The sequence below is a fragment of the Meriones unguiculatus genome, chromosome X (assembly GCF_030254825.1).
Source record: "Meriones unguiculatus strain TT.TT164.6M chromosome X, Bangor_MerUng_6.1, whole genome shotgun sequence".
In the NCBI taxonomy this organism is placed as follows: domain Eukaryota; kingdom Metazoa; phylum Chordata; class Mammalia; order Rodentia; family Muridae; genus Meriones; species Meriones unguiculatus.
In genome coordinates, this window is record NC_083369.1 from 128,042,596 (window position 1) to 128,068,911 (window position 26,316).

At 38.1% G+C, this 26,316-nt stretch overlaps 1 protein-coding gene across 1 annotated transcript in view; it reads left to right on the forward strand.

Annotated features, from left to right (window-relative positions):
* The window catches only part of Efhc2 (EF-hand domain containing 2), a 156,878-nt gene that overhangs the window by 63,617 nt on the left and 66,945 nt on the right, over positions 1-26,316 (forward strand). Inside the window, exons 5-8 of the mRNA XM_060374307.1 lie at positions 229-480; positions 3,463-3,576; positions 4,325-4,463; positions 13,203-13,368. Of these exons, the coding sequence (XP_060230290.1) occupies positions 229-480; positions 3,463-3,576; positions 4,325-4,463; positions 13,203-13,368 (671 nt within the window). The remainder of the gene's footprint in view (positions 1-228; positions 481-3,462; positions 3,577-4,324; positions 4,464-13,202; positions 13,369-26,316) is intronic.

The window sequence follows — 26,316 nt, forward strand, 5'->3', positions numbered from 1 at the left end:
TCATAATGTGTGCCTGTATTCTTAAGGTTAAAACTGATTGTGAATTTGTATAACTGTGTGTCTGGATCTGTAGCCATATATCTGTATGTCATAGTATTTACATGGAATCTTTTTAAAAAGTATGAAAGAATAGTCTACAGAATGAAATATTTATATTAATTGATTGTTTGCTTCCCAGAAAAGACTACACAAAGCTGGTCATATTTCTGATATTTTCTCTATTTGCAGACATTAGATTTCGTGCAACCCTTTCATCCATATCAGTCTTTTGACACCCAGAAACAGGCCCTCCAGTATGATGGGAAGGTTTTACGTTTCTTCTGCCTGTGGGATGACTCATCCTCAATGTTTGGAGACCGTAGAGAATTAGTCTTGCATTACTTCCTGTGTGATGGTACTATTAAAATCGTAGAAATAATCCCAATTAATTCAGGCCGGGATGCTAAGCCATCATTCCTCCGGAGGAGTAAGCTTCCTAAGGTAAGAAGTTTTGTGTATGTTTGTGTGCCAAGAGACTTGAGTCATTGTTTGGAATGTATAATGGTGCTGTGATGGCAGTTACCATAATGCTACTTGTTTTAGTTAAGGACAGGAGCCTTTAGTTAAGGACACAGAGGGCCTCTAAAAGACTCTACCGAGCAGGGTATCAAAGCAAATGCTGAGGCTCATAGCCAAACAGTGGGCAGAGTGCAGGGAATCTTATGAAAGAAAGGAGAGATAGAATGATCTAGAGGGGACAGGAGCTCCACAATGAGAGAAAAAAAAAATCTGGGCACAGGGGTTCTTTCTGAGACTGATACTCCAACCAAGGACCATTCATGGAGATAACCTAGAACCCCTGCATAGATGTGGCCCATGGCAGCTCAGTCTCCAAGTGGGTTCCCTAGTAATGGGAACATGGACTGTCTCTGACATGAATGAACTCAATGGATGCCTTTTTGATCACCACCTCCTGATGGGGGAACAGCCTTACCAGGCCACAGAGGAAGAACAATGCAGCCAGTCCTGATGAGACCTGATAAGCTAGGGTCAGAGGGAAGGGGAAGAGGACCTCCCCATCAGTGGACTTGGGGAGGGACATGGGAAGAGACAAAGGAGGGAAGGTAGGATTTGGAGGGGATTAGGGAGGGAGATACAGCTGAGATACAAAGTGAAAAAAATATAATTAATAATAAATAAATTTTAAAAAGGTTTCTATTGCTGTGCTAAAACACCATGGGCAAAAGAAACTTGTAGGGGAATGGGCTTTGTTTCAGCTCATAGTTTCATATTGTAGTCCATTGCTGGGGGAAGTCAGGGCAAGAACTCATGCAAGAAGGTATCTGGTGGCAGTTGCTGATGATGCAGAGGTCATTCAGGAGTGCCACTTATTCATTTTCTCTTCATAGTCTGTTCAACTTACTTTATTATAGCACCCAGGACAACTGATCGATGGGTGGTGCTGCCCACAGTGATCTGTGCCCTTCAACATTGATCATCAACTAAGAAAATGCCCCACAGAATTGCTCAAAGGCCAATTTGATGGAGGCATTTTCTCAATTGAGATTTCCTCTCCCCAGATGGCCCTAGCTTGTGCCAAGTTGACAAAACAAACAAACAAAAACAGCCCCTCCACTAAATATCCAAACTACCCAGCACAAGTATTACAAGTAAAGAAAGTATTACAAGTAAAGGAAAGGAAGATGTGTAAGGGTAAGAAACTATTCTTTTCTTGAATTCACAACATTCAGCATTATGAAATATGGTACTCTCTTGAAGCTAATTGACTAGCTTCAGGAGTGTAACACTACCATTTGGCTTCTATAGCCTGCCAAGAAGACCCTTTGTTATGATCCAGGCATGAATACACACACCTGCATACACATGTATAAACACATTTGTATACAAACCTACACAGAAGTATATGGAAAGGAGCCAATTACAATTATAAGTATAGTGAGTAGTCACCAAATAACTGGTAACCAGTGACAGAAATGACATTGACATTTTCTTTACTATGAGAAAGATTTATCAAGATTTTTTCTACAAATACTTGTTCAAAGTTGAAAGCGAATGTAACTGGCACAGCAGGAATGATACAGAGATAGACCAGGATCAGAATTGTGGATTTGCCCTTTAATAGCCATGTGAGCATAAGTGAGCTACATAAACTCTTTGAACACATATTTCCACGTCTTTAAAATACAGTTAACATAGCTTCCATAACTAGAAGGATTAAATGAGATAGTACAGTAAGAGCCGCTATCTGAGGACCCATATGTTAATACCTATCAGGTCGCAGATCTATTTTGCATTTTATTTCTAATTTGGATAAAATATTTAAACTTCATTCTTACTCTTTCTGAAAAGATTACCAGGAGCACTCATTTCTTATGCAAACAACTACTGGCCATTCAATCCTTACAGGAGGCTCTCCCAAATTTCTGTGCCTACTGCCAGTACTGCTATGTTACTTCAAGGCTGGGGAAAGATAGAGTTTGTCCTTGAGGGAGCTCTAGAATATGAACAGCAGGCTTCCAGGAGGTACCAGGGAAATCTGTTTTTAGAATGTATTTGAAAAATAGTTTAAATATGAAATGATGATGCACCTGACATTTGCAGTATGTCTTACCATCAGTAGCTTAATTTTACTTATTTATTCAACAGATATTGAAATCTGTGTGCAAACTCTTGGGCTATAATGAAAAAGAAAATAGCGTATGTCTTGTTTTGTGGAGTACAGGTTTTTTCTGGGGTGAGATCCAGAAAGGATGGGTATGACCTAGACACTGAAAGCAAGAAGTATGTTGCTGAGGTGAAAGAATTGAAGAAGCTGACGTTCTGAGAGCAAGCCAGGCTGCCAGCTGTACTCCATTTTCTGAGCTCAGGATTAGACAGCTTGGTAGACAAAACAAAGACATGTGGCAAGGAGCCAGTCATTCTTCCTTGGGGATGTTTGCAGTTCAGGAACTAAAAAAAGATGACTGCCTGCACAACAATTGGAGAAATACAGGAAGTGGCCTGATCCCATTGTATATGTATTGGTGCAGTCTGGAAAGGGAAGCAGATAATGGATTGAATGGTTCTCTGTATGTCTGGTACTTAGTGGGGAACTAAGCAGATGGCTACTTTTAGTAATGAAGGGTGGGTGTGGTAAGATATGCCTATACTCCTAGCAAGTGAGAGGTAGAGGAGGAAGTTCAGGAGGAAGATCCTAAACTACTTGAGTTTGAAGTCATCCTTTTCTATATGAGGCCTTGTCTCAAAAACAAAAGAACAAAAAAGATGAAATGGTATAGGGTGGATATGTTTGAAGGAAAATGTGTATTTATCAGGGTTGTGAAGGCTGTATGGTGCAGAGACTGTGTGGCTTCTTGCAGATGTTAGAAAGGAGCCATGCAATGAATATTTCTGGCCTGTATTCTAATACTCTCCCATCTCTGTGTCTGAAGACATCTACCATACTTTGGTTTTATCTTACAGTATGGCCCAACCAGAATCTATCAACCAGGCCAGATAATAGATCGAGCAGTTCTCAATGTGTATGGGGACTTATCAGAATGGCGAGCAGATTGCTACCTGTGGGATAAATACCAGGTGAGGATCCTGTGTTTTATACTGATTCTAATGTGAATTTTGAGAAACCTGGATGTTGGGGTGAATTGTATATTCTTGCCTTGTGAGGTAGTGAATGAAATCAAGAAGTACATAAATGTATGCATTCTATTGCTCTTTGTCAATAATAAACATACTTAAATGCATATAGAAATATATTCATTGTATTGTTTGGGCAAGTACTGCAGTGTCAAAATAATGCTTAGATGAACTGAAATGATAGCAAAGTTGTGAACATGCTTGCTGTACAAATGTGAAGATATAAGTATAACCACCCCCAACCAATGTAAAATCACACACAGTAATGTTCATCTATGGTTAATGTTCATCCTATTGGTGATATGAAAAGCTGAGGCAGGCGAATCCTCAGCTGCTCAAAGACTAACTGCTCTGGCATCAACAGTGCCTAACAACAAAGAGATCCTTTGTCAAATAAGGTAGAAGATGAGTTTCCACATCCATGGTTGTCCTCTGACTTCCATATACTGTCCTTGGCATGTGTGCATCTATACTCAACAGGAATCACACACATGAGCACACATATACTTGTGCAACACATATCATACACATATATACACAAAATGATTAAAAATTAGTTCTTAGGTTTGATTTTAAAATTTAGTTATAAATGATATAATTAAGGTGGTTTTTATAAATTCTTTCATGGGAAACATCATGTAGTTCTTGGATAGATACATAGGGCCAATGATATATTCCTCTGTTTTATCAGCTAGGAAAAATTGAGCAAGAGTTTTACACAGACCGGGACCTGTCTATAGGTGCCACCATCAATGTGTGGGGAAGAAAAGTCCTCCTTTGTGACTGCGATGAGTTTACCAAGACCTATTACAAGACAAAGTATGGAATTGGTAAGTGATACTCATGATGGTTAGAAAATATTTTTTAACACTTTAATTGCTTTATACTCTAGTTAAGAATTTGCTTTTTTCTCTTCATATTAAAAAAAAACAAGCTCTATAAGCAGACTTATTGTCTTCATGTCAGAGGTAAAGAAACTGAGACCCTTTAAGCTCAATTTGCCATGGTTATGCAGTAGAGAGAAAGAGACTCATGCCAGGGCCTTCCATTTCCCCTTGTAATTTGCTTTCTCACTATGGTACACAGTATTGTGGTGAGACACTTGAACCAGAAATGTTAAATCCATTTCATTTAATTCTTGCTTAGCACAATGAATGTCACTCACTTGAGTTTTCTAGTGACATCTCATATACCAGTTAGCTTTGCATTTCCTGGTGAGTCCCAGCTAGGTTTCCTGTTTCTCTTTTCATATGTATCAATTCAGCACTAGGCAAGTAAATTCAGCTTAGTGAAAACTAGTGATTTATTAAGTACTTATTATGTGTAGGTCAGTGCAATAGGCTGAAGGTGATGCAGAGTTATGGAAGAGGTTTATAGACTAGAAAAGGGGATCTGGGACCTGCAGCAAACATTGTACATTATGTGAGGCTAGAAGGAGGCAGAAGATGTGTTATAAAATCTAATATCCAAATCTTCATTTGTCAAACTCTCACCCTCAGTCTCCCGAAGTTCTGACAGCCAGCTCTACCTGCTTCCTATGTTTTGTCTCTATCCATGGTTCTCACACCTGCTGCTGTTGGAATGGATACGATTTGCTGACCTACCAGGGTGGGGGTTGGAATTGATGTGATGGTGCCTAGTCCTCTATGTAATCCTCCTTCAGTGCATGCAGGGAATTGGTTCTAGCCCTTCCTCTTTATCTACATCTGAGGGATGCCTAAGACTATTACATGAGATGATATAGGATTTGCAAAGAATCTATACTCATCCTCCTGTATACTCTTTTATGTGTTCACTCACTCATTCATTAAATTTGAGACACAGTCTCATCATATTACTCAGTCTGGTCTTGAACTTGCAATCCTTCCACTTTAGCCTTTTTAGTAATTTGGGTAACAAGCAGGTTATTGTGCCTTGCTACTTGAAATCAATTTCATATTACTTGTGATAGCTAATTCAATATGAATGCTATATAATAGTTGTTAGTATTTAGGGGAAATGATAGGAAAAGAATTTATATATGATCAATACTACTACCGTCCTTTTAAAAATCCAAGGTGGGGGGGGGGGCTGGAGAGATGGCTCAGTGGTTAAGAGCACTGTCTGCTTTTACAAAGGACCCGAGTTCAATTTTCAGCATCCACATGGCAACTCACAACTGTCTGTAACCCCAATTTCAAGGGATCTAACACCTTCACACTAATGCACATGAAATAAAATTAAATAGACTGAAAAAAATCCAAGGTGGGCTGAATTTGAGCATGTGTGCTACACTGACATGCAGATTAATGTGGACCTTTGGGAACAGTGGAATATTTACTTAAAAATGCTCTCTGAGTAGTAAGATGAAGCTGAACAACTACAGTTTCTTTTAAATAAGATGCTTGGGTATTTTGTTTCATTTTTACAAATTTTTGTCATATTTATATTTTGCTTATTTGTCTTGATTTTCATTTTGTGTTTATCAGGCTTTGTTTTGTTTTTGGGAGAGAGGGCTAGAATATAAAATTAGGTGGGTGTGGAGGTGAGAAGGACCTGGGAGGAATTAGAGGAGAGGAAAACGTAAGTAAAATATATTGTATGAAAAAAGCAACAAATCAAGTAATCCAATTTTAAAAATGGGGAACAGAGCTAAACAGAGAATTCTCAATAGAGGAATATCGAATGACAGAGAATCACTTAAAGAAATGTTCAATGTCCTTAGTCATCAGGGAAATGCAAATCAAAACAACCCTAAAAAGGATGCAGAGATGGCTCAGTGGTTAAGAGGAATCACTGTTCTTCCTAAAGGTCCTAAGTTCAATTCCCAGCACCTACATGGCAACCCACAACTTTCTGGTGCCATCTTCTGGAGTGCAGATGTACATACATACGCATGTTCACAAAATATATAAATAATCCTTTTTAAAAAATACCCTAAATATTTCACCTTACACCCATCAGAATGGCTAAGATCAAGAACTCAAGTGACAACACATGCTGGAGAGGATGTGGAGAAAGGTGAACCCTCCTCCATTGCTGGTGGGAATGTAAACTTATACAATCTCTTTGTAAATCTATCTGGTGCTTTCTCAGACAAATAGGAATAGTGCTACCTGAAGATCCAGCTATATCACTCCTAGGCATATATCCAAAAGGTGCTCAAGTGTACAACAAGGACATTTGCTCAGCCATGTTCATGGCAGCTTTATTCATAATAGGCAGATTCTGGAAACAACCCAAATGTCCCTCACTGGAGGAATGGATACAGAAATTGTGGTACATTTACACAATGGAATACTACTCAGCAATTAGAAACAAGAAAATCATGAAATTTGCAAGCAAAAGGTGGAAACTAGAAAAGATTATCCTGAGTGATGTATCCCAGAAGTAGAGAGACACACCTGGTATATATTTACTTATAAGTGGATATTAAACATATAATATAGGATGAACATACTAAAATCTGCACACCTAAGGAAGCTAAGCATGAAGGAGGACCCAGGGTAAGATGACCAATCCTCATTCAGAAAGGCATACTGGATGGTCATTAGAAGAGGGAGAAAACAGGGAACAGGACAGGAGCCTACCACAGAGGGCCTCTGAAAGACTCTACCCAGCAGGGTATCAAAGCAGATGCTGAGACTCATAGCCAAACTTTGGGCAGAGTGCAGGGAATCTTATGAAAGAAGGGGGAGATGACAGACCTGGAGGGAATAGAAGCTGCAAAAGGAGAGCAAAAGAACCAAAATATTTGGGCCCTGGGATAATTTCTGAGACTGATATTTCAACCAAGGACCATGCATGTAGATAATCTAGACCCCCTGCTCAGATGTAGCCCATGGCAGGTCAGTATCCAAGTGGGTTCCTTAGTAATGGGAACAGGGTATGTCTCTAACATGAACTCAGTGGCTGGCTCTTTGATCACCTCCACCTGACAGGGGAGCAGCCTTAACAGGCCACAGAGGAAGACAATGCAGCTAGTCCTAATGAGACCTGATAGATTAAGGTCAAAGAAAGGGGAGGAGGACCACCCTTATCAGTGGACTGGGGGAGGGAAAAGGAGGAGAAGAGGGAGCTAGGTTGGGATTGGGGGGCCACAGCTGGCATACAAAGTGAATAATTTGTAATTAATAAAAAATAAATTAATAAAAAGAACCAAATAAGATGCATTTCAAAGTCACACTGACTTTTTAATGCTTCTTTTAACATGTTAAAAGTTCTATTTATCAAAGAATATTACACAGCATCTTTTTAAGTCTTCATACTACACAAATGACTATAGAGTATATCTATGGCTGAATCTTGAGAAATAGATTGATCTTCTCTAATAATCTTTACATTTACTTTTTCTTATTTTTGTAAAGTTAAAGACTATACTTCATGTTACTTAAATGGCGTTATTTCTGGTTTTTAACAAATTAAAGAATTGATCTAATTTTTCTTTATTAGTTGCTATCCCACGTTCTTAAAATATTTATAAGGTTGAGAAACTTTTCTATGTACTGTAACGGTTGACGTAAACATTAAAAGCAATTTTAATGAATATTCTGTTCATTATTAATATGATTATAAGAGTGATAATTTCACTTATAATTCATCTGGTTTTAAAAATTGATAAAGAATTTTATACATTATTTTTGGGTTACTGAAGTCCAAACCAGGACAATGTACCACCAGTAATTGTGGTCTTGGAAGAAAGCAGGAAGAGGTTGTGTGTATGTGTGGGAATGTGTGTGTGGTCCTGTTGGTGGGTACATGTGTGTGTGTAGTGGCAAGAGATCATTGTTGTGTATTTTCCTTAATACCTCTTTACCTTATTTTTGAGACCAGACTCTCAATGAACCTAGACTTCATCAGTTCTTTTAGACTGGCTAGCCAGTAAGCCCCATCCCCCATTGGTTATATTATAGGCATATGCTGTCATGCTTTGTTTTTGCATGGATGCTTGGTCTAGAACTCAGATATTCATGATTGTACAGCAACTTTGCCAATGGACTCATCTCATCTCCCCAGCCACCAGGGGCATCTCTAATGCATTATTCAGCTATAGAACTTTAAACCTTTTGTCTTACCACAGTAAAGTTCCAACTTATTTTAGAGGGAAAAAATGGCAGTCAAAGGAGTTGGCCACAATTCAAAGAAGGTGTATGGATATCTGTTTACCTTGATTTTGTTTAGACAAACTTACTTTATTTAGTGTCATTAAATGCTTCTACCTCCCTTCCAACACATCAACACCGGATAGGGCAGAAAGAAGGTTAATGGGGACAGGGGCAGAGTTCTCTCTGCTACTTCCTGTTGGGGAGGGTCCTAGGATTCTTTTGGAGGCAATATCAGTATCAGTCATCCAGAAATCCAGAAGTTCAGGTAATCAGCAAATCAGCAAACAGCTAATGCAGCAGCATTATGAACTAGTAGCAAGCAATCCTCCAAGCAGCATGCCTTCTTCCTCTGGGATGTCATTATTTATACTCCTCAAAGCCCTCAGAATTCAACTAATTCCACCTGGCAAAGACCACACCCTGCATGAGACACTTACCAGGTGTGGACAAACTTGGAATTTTAACTAAAACCTGTTAACACATAATAAACCAAACATTCACAACAGATTTTTTTTTAATTTAATGTCGAAGTACAAAGCTTGATAGAATTCTGAGGGACATTTGAACCTTTGTATGAGAGGTAGTCTCATAGAACGATGAGATGGTAAGGAGATGGCAATTCCATAGATGTCTTGCACAGTCTTTTTGAGTGCAACTTCTGCATCAACCACTGTGTCCATCTTGCTGTTGGCTTGCCTGCCAAGATGGGGTAGTTCACTCCCTCATTGTTGATGTACACCAAACAGACTGGCAAGTAGAGTCTGTTGGTCTTTGCTATAAATAAAGATTTCAAAGATTCAAGGGGCATAGATTGTCTTTCTTGTACTAAGAAGACCTAGATTTGATTTTTAACTGTTCTTATGTAGGAATTTATGCCTTAGGTTATTTATTAATAAGATTATTCTACTTTGTACTCTCTTTTCTCTGACCCTTTATCCTCTCTCTTCTGTCTTCTTTCCTCTCTCTTACACTGTCTTGTTATTGTAGTCCTGACTGACTACTCACTACTCATGAAACATAATCTGCCCATAAACTTATGGCAATCTTCCTTACTCGGTCTCACAGTACTGGGATTTATAGGAATATACCACTGTACCTAGCTTGTAGTAATATTTTCTGATCATTGATTTTGGTGATTGCAATCCAAAAGCAGTAACATAATCACCACTCATTCCCAATAGTTTGAGTACTTATATTGAGATTAAGGTTTAACAAGCATTTTTAAGTGCCTTTCATTTTCTACAATCAACCCTGGCCACCTCTGAGCTATCAGAACCAGAAAGACGAGAACATGGAAGAAGAAAAGTCAGTGATCACTTGAGGAAATTGTAGCAGCAGAGATAGAACTGATTTATGGTCTTACCATGTAACCTTGATAGACTTCACAGTTTTATATCTTTCACCCCCTACCCCCTCATGAGTTTGAAGATGGTTTAAAAATAGCTCTGACATTGTATAATTCACTAATTGTTTAACCTAGTTACTAACTACCAAAGGAGATGGATTTCCTTTTAAGTTAAGGATGGTTGCATAGTTTTCAAGGTTCTTCCTTTATAGGGGCTCTAGTCTAAAGCCCTGGCCTAATTTTGTCTTAGTAGTCTGACATTCTTTGGCATGAAACATTTCTTCAAAATTATTTAAGCTCCAGATTTCGTAAAGTCTGGATCCATCTGTGGGTTGTTAGATCATATAAGATGAACATCTACCTGAGATGGTAAGTAGACTCCGTGTCTATACACAGAATCTCTGCAATTTGTCAAGAATCTAGTTAGTTGTGGATAGGCTCTCACTTGTAAACATTCAACATATGTGTACAAGTCATTTGAAATTAGAGAAATCAGTGTATTTGAAAGATATGAGTGTTTTAGTGTCTACTCAAAATCCAGTTTTAGAATACATTAGGAGAATTGCTTTGTACAAAAGGGTGTTGTTCCTTTTCATTTGCTCAACATTTCTCAGTACCTGAAGTAGGTACTGTTGATGGGGTGATGAAAACCCAACGACGGCAAACTTCTCTTTTACATATAATTCTGTGGCTTTGTGAACCTGTGTGAGCTACCCAGGAAGATGGGATTTAAAGCCGAATCTTGAGCCAGGGTTTCCAAAACTAATCTAAAATGATGTTATAAAAGTCATGGTTAATGATGTGGAACAGTTCTCCCTTTTTATACACTAGATGGCACTGTAGGTGCAGAGGAAAGCTCTAAATTGATTCTTTTGTTAAATTTGTTGCAAAAATTAGCTATTTGAGAAAAAACACCATGTTTTTAAGATCTGTAATGAAGGGTGGAGAAAATATTCTTAATGACTTTGTAATTAAGACTCAGAATTTTCTGTAAGTGCACTCAGATTAGTGTACAGTGTAATCTTTTAGTTAGTGCACTCACATTAGCGTGTAGAGTTGTATGTATATGCCCTCTGTTGCTCAGGCCCCGATTTTCTGATTGCATAAAACTTCCTTGCCATTTCAATGGTTCTTGCACTGGAACAAAAGTGTATTTTTATTTAACGGGGAGCAAGGACAGTGTCTACTGCAGTTCAATTTTTAAAGTTTGAGCTTTTCCCTTATTTCCAAGATGTGACTTTAATCACAAAATGAGCATTAGGAGATGATCACAAGACTCTGTAAGGACACTGGTTATCCGTTTTCACTAAGCCACTGAGAACTATTTGATTGAAGCTCTTTTGTCACCCTGTCTGCTGTGAACAATTTCTGTTAAGATGGAACAATACTCTACTGGGGATTGTGCCTCAGAAAATCTGACACAAAGGGCTCTAGGAAATCTAAGAAAAGTTGAAAGCTGAGAATGTTTTCAAATTAGAATTAGAAATGGCTTCACACTCTGCGTTTTGATGAATTAAACGATGTACTTCAATTGTTGAATTGACTACTTTAGATGACAATTTTTTTTATTAATTACAGTTTTTTCACTTTGTATCCCCCCTGTAGCTCCCTCCTTCTTCCCCTCCCAATCCCACCCTCCCTCCTCCTTCTCCACCCATGTCCCTTTCCAAGTCCACTGATGGGGGAGGTCCTCCTCCCCTTCCTTCTGATCCTATTCTATCAGGTCTCATCAGGAGTGGCTGCATTGTCTTCCTCTGTGGCCGGCTAAGGCTGCTTCCTCCTCAGTGGGAGGTGATCAAAGAGCAGGCCAATCAGTTCATGTCAGAGGCAACCCCTCTTCCCATTACTATGGAACCCACTTGGACACTGAATTGCCATGGGTTACATCTGTGCAGGAGTTCTAGGTTATCTCCATGCATGGTACTTGGTTGGAGTATCAATCTCAGGAAAGACCCCTGGGCTCAGATATTTTGGTTCTGTAGTCCTCCTTGTGGAGCTCCTGTCCTTTCCAGGTCTTACTATCTCCCTCTTCTTTCATAAGATTCCCTGCACTCTGCCCAAAGTTTGCCTATAAGATGCATATTTTTTTTTAATGGTAGTATGTACCAACATTTTGGTTGTTTTCTTCTATTATAAGTTTTACCGTGGAAAAGGAAATATTTACAACTGTAGAACTTTCTATATTCCCCACTGAAATGCCTATCAAGCTTGGGGTAGACATAGAAAGAGGTCTCTGTGTTTTAATTTTTTCTTGGGCAGTATTCTAGAATTTTTGCCATTCTAAGAACAGTGACTTATGTTATTTGTGCCAAAAAGCTTCTTTTAGATTACACAGTCCCATAAATGATTACTCAAGAACTTCTAGAGATATTATAAGTTTGCCACAACTTCTCCATTCTTACCCATAGTAAGTAAAAAACAAATTCAACAGTATTGACCCCATCACATTTCCTTTGGTTGAAGGAAATTTGGTATCCTTAACTGTTTGGTTTTTCCTTCATTATAACTACCATTGCAGTTTTTTCTTGAGCAATAAGTAACCTGGAGCAGTAGCTGGTGACAGGAAGGGGATTTTATTTTTCTGTTTGGTTTTTAGTAGACAGCAAAGTACAGTGTCTTAAAGTTGAATTGGAGGCTAGTGAGAGGTCTTAAATGTAGATCTAAGAAGGAAGATCTGGCTGATAGGTAAAGTTAAAGGGAAAACAGAATTCAGTTCTATTTGGAAAATAAGTTTTATTCATGAGTGTTAACTGAAGAGAGAAGCAGAACAAATTACAGGTTAAATTATGGACTTGATGGCACAAAGTTTCAAGTTTGAGTTTTTATATAATAAGAAAAATCAAGGGAAGAGCAAAATAATATTCAGAAATGTGGAATTGAGGACAAAAAAGAAATGTTTACTTATTTGACAAAGATTTCTGTTTCTTTTTTCTCTTTTGAAGCAATGACTATTAAGTGAACTCTGTGGTTTTATAAATATGATTGAAACCAGCTCTTATAGGATTTTACCCTGTTTTGTTTGAAAGAGTTTAAAATAGTCTACAAAATCTCCATGTTCATCTTGAAATAACAACACACCATTCAAAACAGCCATAATCGGGGCAAAAAATGATGTTTTGTTTGCCTTTGTTTTGTTATAGATAACTTTACGCCCATTCCGCGCAAGCCTCCTCCTCTTCCAAAAATAGAAAGGAAATATCCACCTTACAATGGCTTTGGATCTGAAGAAGATTCTTTCCGTTCCTGTGTAGGCCTCAAGCCCACACCTCATCGGAAGAACTTCAGAAAACTCATGGAACTAGACAGGTGCCTAAGGGGACCATGATTGTAGTCCTTTCTTTCTCTAAGGTGTTTGGAATTTATGACATAGCCCTCTTTTTATAAGAGCTGTTACTCAGCTCATCTGATTTCGAGCCCAGGGACAAGTTTCTATAGTTTAATGAGGTTGATGAATGCATAGGTATTTCCAGCTTCTTCCTTGAGTGCTATTTTCATGTGTTATTTGAAGAACTCTAAAGTCATATCACCCCTTGCCTGTTGTCTTTCCATTTCTGTTTGTCTGTCTGTCTTGAGGAGATAATGCAGAGAGGGAATCAGCAGATTTCAAGGACCAGAAATTTATGAGCCATACGGCCTTCATCACAGCCAATCAGATAATGCTGTTACACTGTGAAAGCTACATGGACAGAATTAAACACATGCGCAACCGTGCCCTAATAAAACATTTAATGGACATTTGAATATCATAAAACTTTTACATACTGCAATATATTATTCTTTTGATATTTTTTTTCCAATCATGTAAAAGTTTACAAACCACACTTAGCTGAAAGGCACAAACAGGTGGCCGGCTGGATCTCTCTCACAGACTTTAAGGTTTGCTAACCTCTGCTATAGAGACTTCAATGGTTTTTAAGTGTGTTTAAACTTATAATTTTAGAAAATTCATGTTGTTTGTCCTGGGAGGTTTAGTTTGAATTGAGTAGGAGTAGACCACTTATATTGTTGAATGTAATTTCAAAAGATAAATTTCCAACTATTCCTAATGTACACAAGACACAATTTGCTTTTGAGGTTTACATGTAGAATGTGAGCACTGGCTATGGCTACTTTTTGGTTTTTCACGATGAGTAGGCCTTGAATAAAAAAAGTGGGAAAATTCTGGGAAATGTTGCAAATGCATGAATAGGATGTTAGCTAAAAATTGTGACTCAGAGTGAAGGGAATTATGGGCTAAGAGATGCTAGGAGAAAATGAAAATGAGACCATATCTTAGGACTTGAAGAAGAACGAAAAGCATCCTGAATTTGGTGTAATTGAATGGAGTTCCATGCTGTTGTCAAAATTTGAAGGGAAGAGAACAAAATGTTATGGTTTAACTGTCTGGCTGTGAATTGTATGGAATGTGGGAAGGTATGCCTTGCTGTGACATGACATCACTTGTCTTTCAAAAAAATAACTTTTTTTTTCCAAACTCTGCTTCTCAAAGTGTGATTCCTATACTTGCTGGAGTGCTAATTCTTATCCTTCATTCTGAATGGACCTAGAAAGAAGGGTTGAGATGAGGTCCACCAATCTCTCTTCACAGGCACCATGGGCAATCCTGAGGCAAATCAGTGTTTGAGAATCAACTGTCTTTTACACATAAGAGGGACATCAACATGTCTTGTTCTCTTGTTGGTAGCAGTATTCTGGTTAGGCTCCAGGGTAGATTTTGATGGACTCTTTCTCAGTAACTGCTGTTTTTAAGGGCAGCCACCTGGAGGATGTGGGCAAGAAGAATGTTCCTATTGTAAACGGACAAGGAAGTTTTCTTAAAACTAAATAATGTGAAATATTATCCAGGGTGTTGCTTTTGGAACTCAGAGAAAAAAAAAATAGTTCTTTGTGGGCAATTGACTTAGTTTCTCTTCTGCTTTGTAAAGTTGCCCCCAGGATCCTGACTACAGATAGAATGTAAGCCATACAGTTGTGGTTATAGGGTGGGGATATAGGCACAAATGTCTCTAATTTCATTTCTTTCTGTTCATTGCTTGTTTTGTGTCAGGAATATACTTCCTTCAAGCTCCTCCCACACAGTGACCTTGTTTCCATGGTAACTAGCAGAAACTGGCTGCACAGGACTGAAGTACTTTGTTCTGTGTGTTCCCACAATACTCTGCTGAATATACTTGTAATAATATATTTGTGATAACAAGCAGTTAGTAGTTCACTGTGAATTAACTACTTTGTAAAATCTGATTTCATATTATCTTTTTTTTAAAGTTGTCAATTTATTACTTTCTTTGTAGAGAGAATTTTTAAATTTATGTATTTACTTTATATCCTGATCATAGTGTCCTCCCTCCTTTCCTCCTGGCCCCTGCCTCCCACCTTCTTCACCCTAACTGCTCTCTACTTTTCTTCAGAAAAGAGAGCTCCCCACTTCTAGCCTACCCCAGCACATCAAGACATCAAGTCAAATCAAAACTGACCTCTTCCTCATCCACTATGGCCAGGCAAGGCAGCCTGGCTAGAGCAAAGTGATTGAAAGCAGGCAACAGAGTCCATGTCATGGACAGCACACACTCAGCTTACTAAGGAACCCACATGAAGATCAAACTGCCTATTGGTTACCTATGTGTAGAGAGCCTAGGTTCAGTTTATATATGTTTTTTGGTTAGTGCTTCTGTCTCTGTAAGCTGCCATGGGTCTAGGTTAGTTGACTCTGTTAGTCTTCTTGCAGAAGTCTTGTCTCCTCTGGGTCCTTCTATCCTTCCCCTCCCACTCTTCCACAGGACTCCCCAAGTCCCACCTGTTGCTTGGCTGTAAGTCTCAACATCTGATTCAATCAGCTGGTGAGGGTGCCTTTCAGAGGCTCCTGTCTGTAAAAATGGCAGCATTTCAATAATGGTGTCAGGGGTTGGCTCTTTCCCATGAAGTGGGTGTCAGGTTGAGCCTGGCATTGATCATTCCCTCAGTCCCTACTTTGTTTATCTCTGCACATCTTGTAGGTAAGTTAAATTTTGGTTCAAATGTTTTGCTGGTGGATTGGTGTTCCTTTCGCATTACTATCGATCCTTCCTAGCTAGAAGGTGTCCTCCTTAAGTCTCATGTACCCCATTGCTAGGAGGCCTAGCTACAGACATTCCCATATCCTCTCTGTAACCTACCATGTCGCAGGTCTTCAGTTTGTCTCAGTGATGTCCCCACCGTCAGTTTCCCTATTCTCTGCCGGCCTTCAAAGCTCCCCTCCCCCACTCTCCCCACATCTGTTCCCCCACCTTATTTCCCTCCACACACCCTCTCCAGATCCTTGTATACTTCCTCTTTATTCTATTTCACCATCTGAGTGAGATTCCAGGAGGGCCTACCTTGGTCCATCCTTGTTACTTAGCTTCTTTGGGTCCATGTTTATTAGTATAGTTATCCTGTAATATATGATTAATATCTGCTTATAAGTGAGTTTATACCATCTGTGTCTTTCTGGTTATGGGCTAGCATGCTAAGGATGATCCTTTCTAGTTCCATCATTTGTCTGCAAATTTCATGATTTTTTTTTTTGTTATGTTTCTAATAGCTGAGTAGTATTCCATTGTGTAAATGTACCATATTTTCTTTATCCATTCTTCAGTTGAGGGACATCTAGTTTGTTATCAATTTCTGACTATTATGAGTAAAACCACTATGAACATAGTTGAGCAAATACCCTTGTAGTATGCTGGAGCTTCTTTTGGATATATGCCCAGAAGTGGTACAGCTGGGTGCAATGCTCTTTTTTAAAACTCTACTTTATTTGGGGCGCATAAGCCTCAACCTACTTTCCAACCTCCCAACCGGAGGTAGGAGAGAGAAGGTTAGTGGGAAGAGAGGGCCTAGACCCCTTTACTTCTCCCAGCTGTTTAGGGTCACTGGATTTTTTTTTTTTAGGGCTACACCAATCTTCATCAACAGCAGATGCAGCCAGCAGTGTCCTCAGTCACTATACCCTAAAATGTTTCTCTCCTTTTGTCTGCTCCAAACCGCAACATCATCAGTCTCTCTGATCTCTTCAAACTTCTATACACTACAGGCCAACACCACATGCCACACCACCTCTTTCTGGGCTCTCAAATTTATGTCTTCAGAGCCCTAGACCACTCCCCTCTCCATGCTGCCCATGGAAGGCCATTTCCAGCTAGCAAAAATTACTCACAGTTAACAGCTGTGGACAAACTATAGCCCAACTAAAATCCCACAATTGGGATTAAAACAAAAATATATTTACATGACATGACTGAGTTTACAAAGAAACCAAAACTTCTATTACAGGTAGGTCCTGAGGTAATACTATTTCCAATTTTCTGAGAAAGTACCAGATTGATTTCGAAAGTGGTTGTACAAGGTTACATTCCCACCAGCAATGAAGGTGGGTTCCCTTTTCTCCACATCCTTACCAGCATGTGCTGTCACTTGAGTTTTTGATCTTAGCCATTCTGACAATTATAAGATGGAATCTCAGAGTCATTTTAATTTTAATTTCCCTGATGATTAATGATGTTGAGCATTTCTTTAAGTGTTTTTCTGCCATTCAAGATACCTCTGTTGAGAATTCCATTTAGGGGTGTACCCCATTTCTTAGATGGGTTATTTGGTTTGTTGGTGTTTAATTTCTTTAGCTTTTTATATATTTTAGATACCAGGATTAGAAAAAAACCTTTTCCTAATCTGTATGGTACTGTTTTGTTTTGTTGACACTGTCCTTTGCTTTACAGAAGTTTTTCAGTTTCATGAGGTCCCATTTATTGATTATTGGTCTTAGAGCCTGTGCTGTTGGTGTTCTGTTTAGGAAGTTGTCTCCTGTGCCAATTAGTTCAAGGGTGATTCCCACTTTCCCTTCTAATAGATTTAGTGTTTCTGGTTTTATGTTGAGGTCTTTAGTCCACTTACACTTGAGTTTTGTGCAGGGTGATGAATATGGATCTGTTTGCATCTTCTACATGTAGACATCCAGTTGGACCAGCACCATTTGTTGAAAATGCTGTCTTTTTTCCATTGTATGGTTTTGGATTCTTTGTCAAATATCAAGTGTCCATAGGTATGTGAGCTTATTTCTTGATCTTCAATTTAATTCCATTTATCAATCAGTCTGTTTCTAGGCCAATACCATGCAGTTTTATTACTATTATTCTATAATACAACTTGAAGTCAGGAATGGAGATACCTCCAGCAGATCTTTTATTTTATATGAATGTTTTCGCTATTCAGAGTTTTTGTTTGTTTGTTTGCTTGTTTGTTTTTCCATATGAATTTGAGAATTTTCTTTCAAGGTCAGAGAAGAATTTTGTTGGTATTTTGATGGGAATTTCATTGAATCTGTAGATTGCTTTGGGAAAGATGGCCATTTTTGCTATGTTAATCCTACCAGTCCATGAACTTGGGAGAATCTTTCCATCTTCTAATATATGCTTCAATTTCTATTTTCAGAGACTTGAAGTTTTTGTCATACAGATTTTTCACTTGCTTAGTTAGATATTTGTGGCTACTATGAAGGGTATTTTTATTTAGTGTTGCTAAGTGATATCTATCAAGAAATTCATCCATTTCATTTATACTTTCCATTTTTGTGGAATACAGGCTTTTGCAGTATGGTTTAATTAAGATTCTTTGGATTTCCTCAGTGACTGTTATGTCCTCCTTTTTATTTCTGATTTTGATAATTTGCATATTATTTCTCTTTCTTTTAATTTGGCTAAGGGTTTGTCTATCTTGTTGATTTTCTCAAAGAACCAGCTTCTGGTTTTGTTAATTCATTGTATTGTTCTCTTTGTTTTTAATATATTGAATTCAGCCTTAAATTCAATAATTTCCTGCTGTCTAATCCTCTTAGGCGTGTTTACTTCTTTTTTTCTAGGGCCTTCAGGTGTGCTGTTAAGTTGCTTGTGTGAGATGTCTCCAGTTTATTTATGAAGGCATTTAGTGCTATGAACTTTCCTCTTAGCATTGATTTCATCATGTCCCATGAGTTTGAGTATGTTGTGCCCTCATTTTCATTGAAGTCTAGAACAGCTTTCATTTTTATTAATTTATTCACTGGTCATTGAATAGACAGTTGTTCAGCTTCCATGATTTTGTAGGCTCTTTGTTTTTTCCATTGTTTATGAAGTCCGGCTTTAAGGTATGGTGGTCTGATGATATACAGGGGTGTTATTTCAATTTATTATATCTGTTGAGGCTTGCTTTGTGACCTACTATATGCTTGATCTTGGAGAAGATTCTGTGTAGTGCTGGGAAGAAGGTATATTCTTATCTGTTTGAGTGAAAAGGTCTGTAGGTATCTGTTAGGGCTATTTAATTTTTGACATTTGTTAGTTTCTTTATTTCTCTGTTTAGTTTCTGTCTGAATGACCTGCCCATTATGGAAATTTCCTCCTTTTAATGTTTATGGTTTGAAGTGTAATATAAGCTTTTTTTTTTTTTTTTTTTTTTTTTTACAAATGTGGGTGTCCTTGTATTTGGGGCATAGATGTTCAGAATTCAGACATCATTTTGGTAGATTTTCCTTTGAAGCGTAAGGAGAGTTCTTCCCCATCTTTTTCTGATTAAGTTTGCTTGAAAATCTATTTTTATTAGATATTAGAAAAGTTACTCCAGCTTCACTCTCGTGTCTGCTTGGAAAAACTTTTTCCAGCCCTGGAAAAAATAAAGGTAATACCTATTTTTGTTGCTGATCTATGTTTCTTGTATGCAACAGAATGATGGATCCTGTTTTTGTGGCCATTCTCTGAGCATGTCTCTTTTTTTGGGAAATTGACTCCATCGATCTTGAGAGATATTAATAACCAATGATTGTTATTTCTTGTTATTTTAATGTTGGTGGTAGTAGTGTGTGTGCGTGTGTGTGTGTGTGTGTGTGTGTGCACATCCATGCTGGTGCCACCCTTCTTTTAGTTTTGCTGCTGTGTTTCTTTGAGTTGGAGTTTTCCTTCTAGTATTTTCTGTAGGGAAGGATTCGTGGAAAAATATTGTTTAAGTTTTGCTGTTTTCATGGAATATCTTGTTTTCCCCATGTATGGCGGTTGAAAGTTTTGCTGGGTATAGTAGGCTTTGCTGTCATCTGTGATCTCTTAGAGACTCCAGGACATCTGTCCAGGACTTCTGGCTTTTAAAGTTTCTATTGAGAAGTCTGATGTAATTAAAATTGGTCTTCCTTTCTTTGTTACCTAGCCTTTTTCTTTTTTTACTTGTGACTTTTAATACTTTTTCTTTGTTCTGTACATTTAGTGTTTTGATTATAATTTGGCAGGGGTATTTTCTTTTTTGGTCAAATCTACTTGGTATTCTGTAAACTTCTTTTACATTTATAGACATCTCTTTTAGTAGGTTAGGAAGATTTTCTTCTGTTGTTTTGTTGAAAATATTTTCTGGGCTTGTGAGCTGGGAATCTTCTTTTATTTCTACTATTCTTAGGTTTGGTCTTTTCATAGTGTCCCACATTTCCTGGATGTTTTGTCTTAAAATGTTTTTTAATTAATTTATTTCTTTTATTAATTATTTTATTCACTTTGTATCCCAGCTATAGTCCCCTCCCTCATTCCTTCACAATCCCTCCCTCCCTCCCTCATCTCCTCCCTTGCCCCTGCCCAAGTCCAATGATAGGGGAGGTCCTCCTCCCCTTCCTTCTGACCCTAGTCTATCAGATCTCATCAGGACTAGTTGCATTGTCTTCCTCTGTGGCTTGGTAAGGCTCCACTCAGGGGGAGGTGATCAAAGAGCCAGCAACTGAGTTCGTGCCTTAGAAACTTTTTAGATTTAACATTTTCTTTGACTGATGTGTCAATTTCTTCTGTTCTTTATTCAGTGCCTGAGATTCTTCTCTCTATCTCTTATATTCTGTTGGTGATGTTTGCATCTGTAGTTTCTGTTTTCTTCCTAGATTTTCAGTTTCCAGGATTCCTTCAGTTTGTGTTTTCTTTATTGCTTCTATTTCCATTTTCAGGTTTTTGTGAAGTTCCACTCATTTTCTCCAGCTGTTTGATTGTATTTTCCTGTAATTCATTGAGGGGTTTATTAATGTTTTCTTTAAAGGCATCTATTGTCTTCTTAAGATTGGGTTTAAGGTCATTTTGTTGTGCTTCAGGTGTGTTAAGATATCTAGGGTTTGTTGTAGTAAGATAGCTGGGTTTGGGTAGTGTCATATTGTCGTAGCTCTCATTGATTATGTTCCTTACACTGGCCTATAGCCATATGGTTATTTTGACATGCCTCTGGTAATGCAAGCAAAGTTGTGGGCCAGAAAATTGGGTGCAAGGGAGCAGGTGCAGCTTACATCTATTGGGAGTACTTTTAGTGGGACTGCCAGGCAATGGATCAGGGGAAGGATCTCACCTCGTAGTCCCTGATGGCTGAAAACCTCTGGGGAAGCAGGCAAAATGTGTACTAGGGAATGAAGTGCACAGGGAACAGGGTGGGACTCAAAGCTTCTGGTTTGCTCAGGAGTGGAGAATGTAAGGGTGAAGAGGATGACATGAGCATGGACCCGGTAGGCAGGGAATTGAGGGGGATGGGTCTCACTTGGTTGTTCCTGATGCCATAGGCCTCTGGGTCTCTAATTCAGTTTTTTTTAATGATGGACTAAAAAGGAAAAGATAGCTTTCTTAACAGGAAAGTTAGCGTCCGATACTTCTGCTGCTCTCACCATATAGCTTCCAAAAAGTCATGATTTTTAATATTAATATTAATCTTTCACTGGTTTCAGATCTTGGCCATCTATTGTTCCCACCAACCATCCTCCTCCCTTAGTCTTTTTCTACCATTACTTTAAAAAAGGTTCTTTATATATTTTCCAATATGAAGACTGTGAATTTCTAGAGCAGTGGTTCTCAACCTACAGTGTGACAGGGGTTATCTAAGACTATAGGAAAGCACAGGTGTTTATATTACAATGCATAACAGTAGCAAAATTACAGTTATGAATTTTATGAAAATAATTTTATGGTTGGTGGTCACCACATGAGGAACTGTATTAAAGGGATGCAGCATTTGAAAGATTGAGAACCACTGTTTGTTGAGTTTTAAATGGGTTATAGTTATAGGTGAGCTTGGGGTGGGTGTGTGGGATGGTCAGCAAATATGTCTCAAGGACCTAAGGGGTGAGAAGCATTTAGTTCAGTGAACAAAACAACCATAGAAGCCCACCTTCCCTCATAAAACATCATTCTAGTTGAGGGCGCTATACAAGAAAGTAAAGACACTCAAGCACATCAAATAGTGTATGAATATGTTAAGCCACATGAAAAATAAACCAAAACATTAATTTTCCATGCAAAGGAGGTAGGAGTATATAAATGATGACTATTCCTAGTGGTGCTCTGATAGACCTTTCTGAGAAAAAACAAAACAAAACAAGAAAAACATAGTCTAAGTAGAAGGAGAGCTCAGTGTAAAATCTTTGAGCAATGCATATGCATGGAGTGTGTAGACACTACTCAGGAGACCAATGTGGATAGAGAAGATGAGGAAAGGGCAGAACGTGCCTCAAAACCATGAGGTAAAAGAAGTAACAAAAATGTAGGGACATGGGTTTTTCAGACTATCATAAGGACTCTTGGTATTTAGAAAGATAAAGAGGAAACATTGGGTGATTTAACCAGATAAATTACTTGATTGGAATGGCCTATTGGAAGGCTATCTCCAATGCAGTGTTAAGAATGGACTGTACAAAGTCAATAGTCAATTTAAGATAACCAATGAGATTACTTCAATATTTCAAGAGAAAATTTATCACATCTGGATGATAGTGTGGAAGGGATGTAATGAAATGGTATAATATGGAAGTATTTTGTATGTAGAGCTAATAGGATTTCCTGATGGATTAGATATGAGGTGTGAAAGAAGTGAAGAGCTACGGATGTCTCAAGTTTAGATCTGAGTAATTGAAAAGGCAAAGAGATGGCAGCCATGAAGACAGGAATGATTATAAGGTAGAATAGGTTTTGGGAGAAGAGCACAGGTTCAGTTTTAGAACAATTTGAGGTGTGAATTAGATATCAAATGAAGATGGGTATGTGTTGAAGGTATTCAGGTGACACATCTTAGTTGGAGATGCAAATTTGAAAGTCATCAGCATGTAGTTAGCAGTTTAGTTCTTGACACAAAATTGTACTAAAGATCTCAGAGTTTTGGATCACCAAGATGAATAGGTATCAAGAAGTACGTGAATAAACCTTGGACCATGCCAAATTAAATTAAGATTTTGGAAAAAGGAGAAGAAACTATTGAAGGAAGATGACATGTGACAAACACGGAGATAGGGATGACATAAACCTAAAAAATGTGTAATTCTGTGAACCGAGTTATCAAAAATGCTATGGAAGAAGTTGCTGAATAGTAAGTTTAGACACAGAAAAAAAAAGGCTAAGGAGTAGATTTGGCATTGTAGAGATGACTGTTTAGTTTTCTAAAAGTAGTTTAGGTAAAATAACCTTTTATTAATAGGAATTGATTTAAGTGAAATGGGAAGGGGCCAAGGATATGATTTAATGGCATACTTAAGGCAATGGGTTCCATCCCATGCATAGGGAAGGCAGTGGGAACTACGGGACAGACAGGAGAGTTCAATGCAGTCAAGATAGGTAACATTGGGCAATATGTAGAAAACATTAACACATCCTAGATCTAGAAATTTATAATTCATTTTGGGACAATGGGAATAAACATCTTTTAAGACAACTGACCAAGAATACAAGACTTTATGGTGCTAAAATTATCTGCTCCCCCATAAGGGGGAGGTGATCAAAGAGACAGTCACTGAATTCATGTCAGAGAAAGGCTCTGTTCCCATTACTAGTGAACCCACTTGGAGACAGAGCTGCCATGGGCTACAACTGTGCAAGACTTCTAGGTTATCTCCATGCATAGTCCTTGCTTGGAGTATCAGTCTCAGAAAACATCCCAGGGCCCAGATATTTTGGTTCTGTTGCTCTCCTTGTGGAGCTCCTGTCCTGTCCTGGTTTTTCTATCTCCCCTTCTTTCATAAGATTCCCTGCACTCTGCCCAAAGTTTGGTTATGAGTCACAGCATTTGCTTTGATACCCTGCTGGGTAGAGTCTTTCAGAGACCCTCTGTGGTAGGCTCCTGTCCTGTTCCCTGTTTTCTCCCTCTTCTGTTGTCCATCCTGTTTGTGTTTCTGAGTGAGGATTAATCATCTTACTCAGGGTCCTCCTTCATGCTTAGCTTCTTTAGGTGCACAGATAGTATATTTATCCTATATTATTTGTCTAATATCGACCTATAAGTGAGTATATACAATAAGTGTCTCTGCTTGTGGGATACCTCACTCAGGCTGATCTTTTCTAGTTTCCACAATTTGCCTGCAAATTTCTGATTTCTTTGTTTTTACCTGCTGAGTAGCGTTCCATTGTATACATGTACCATAATTTCTGTATCCATTCCTCATTTGAAGGATCTGGGTTGTTTACAGATACTGGCTATTATTAATAAAGCTGCTATGAACATGGTTGAGTAAATGTCCTTGTTCTATATTTGAGCATATTTTGGATATATGCCTAAGAGTGCTATAACTGGATCTTGAGGAAACACTATTCCTAGTTGTCTGAGAAAGCACCAGATTGATTTCCAAAGTAGTTGAACAAGCTTACATTCCCACCAGAAATGGAGGAGGGTTCCCCTTTCTAAATATCTTTTGAAGCAAGCATGTGTTGTCACTTGAATTCTTGATCTTAGCCATTCTGATGGGTGTAAGGTGAAATCATAGGATTTTTTTTTGATTTGCATTTTCCTGATGACTAAGGATGTTGATCATTTCTTTAAGTGTTTCTCTGCCATTCAATATCCCTCTATTGAGAATCCTCTGTTTGACTCTGTACCTCATTTTTCAATTGGATTATTTGTTGCTATTTAACTTCCTGAGTTCTTTATATATTCTGGATATTAGCCCTTTGTCACATATAGGGTTGGTGAAAATACTTTTCCTGTCTGTAGGCTGTCCTTTTTTTCTGATGAGAGTGTCCTTTGATGTACAGAAGCTTTTTATTTTCATGAGGTCCCATTTATTGATTGTTGATATTATAGCTTGTGCTGTTGTTCTTTTCAGGAAGTTGTCCCCTGTGCCAATGAGTTCAAGGCTCTTTTCCGCTGTTTCTTTAACAGATTTAGTGTGACTGGTTTTGTGTTGAGATCTTTGATCCACCTGGGCTTTAATTTTGTGGGTCTCTTAGCATTTTTCTACATGTAGTAATCCAGTTAAACCAGCATCATTTGTTGAAGATGCTGTCTTTGTTCCATTGTCAAAATCAAGTATCTGTAGGTGTGTCTATTTCTGGGTTTTCTATTTGATTCCATAAATCTATCATTTTGTTTCTATGCCAGTACAATGGAGTTTTTATTACTATTGCTTTGTAGTACAGCTTGAGATCAGGGATGGCACTACCTCCAGATGATATGTTGTTGTCCAGGACTGTTTAAACAGTTCTGTTTTTTGTTTGTTTGTTTGTTTGTTTGTTTTTCCATATGAATTTGAGAATTGTTCTTTCATGGTCTATAAAAATTACTTTGGTATTTTGAAGGGAATTACATTGAATATGTAGACTGCTTTGGGCAAGATGAGCATTTTCTCTGTTAATCCTACTGATATGTGATTATGGGAGATCTTTGTAATTTTTGATATCTTCTTTGATTTCTTTCTTCAGATACTTGAAGTTTTTGTTTTTTTTTTTCAAACATATCTTTCATTTGCACTTGCTTGGTTTGAGTCACACCAAGGTACTTTATGTTATTAGAGGCAATTGTGAAGGGTGGTATTTCTCATCCCCTTTTGCTTTCATACAGGAGGGCTACTGATTTTTGAGTTAATTTTTTATCCAGCCACTTTGCTGAAGGTGTTTATCAGCTGAAGGAGTTCTCTGGTTGAATTTTTGGGGTTACTCATGTATACTATCATATCATCTGTGAATAGTGATACTTTGACTTTTCTGATTTTGCTGATTTGAATAGTTTCTTTCTGCCTTTTCATTAGTTTGGCTAAGAGTTGTCTATCTTGTTGAGTTTCTAACGAACCAGCTCTTGGTTTCATTGATTCTTTGAATTGTTTTCTTTTTTTCTAATGCATTGATTTCAGCTCTGAGTTTGATTATTTCCAATCGTCTACTCCTCTTGGATGTGTATGCTTTTATTTTTTTGGCGGGGGGAGGGGGCTATTAGGTGTGCCATTAAGCTATTTTTATGAGATGTCTCAAACTTCTTTCTGGAGGCACTTAGTGTTATGAACTTTCCTTT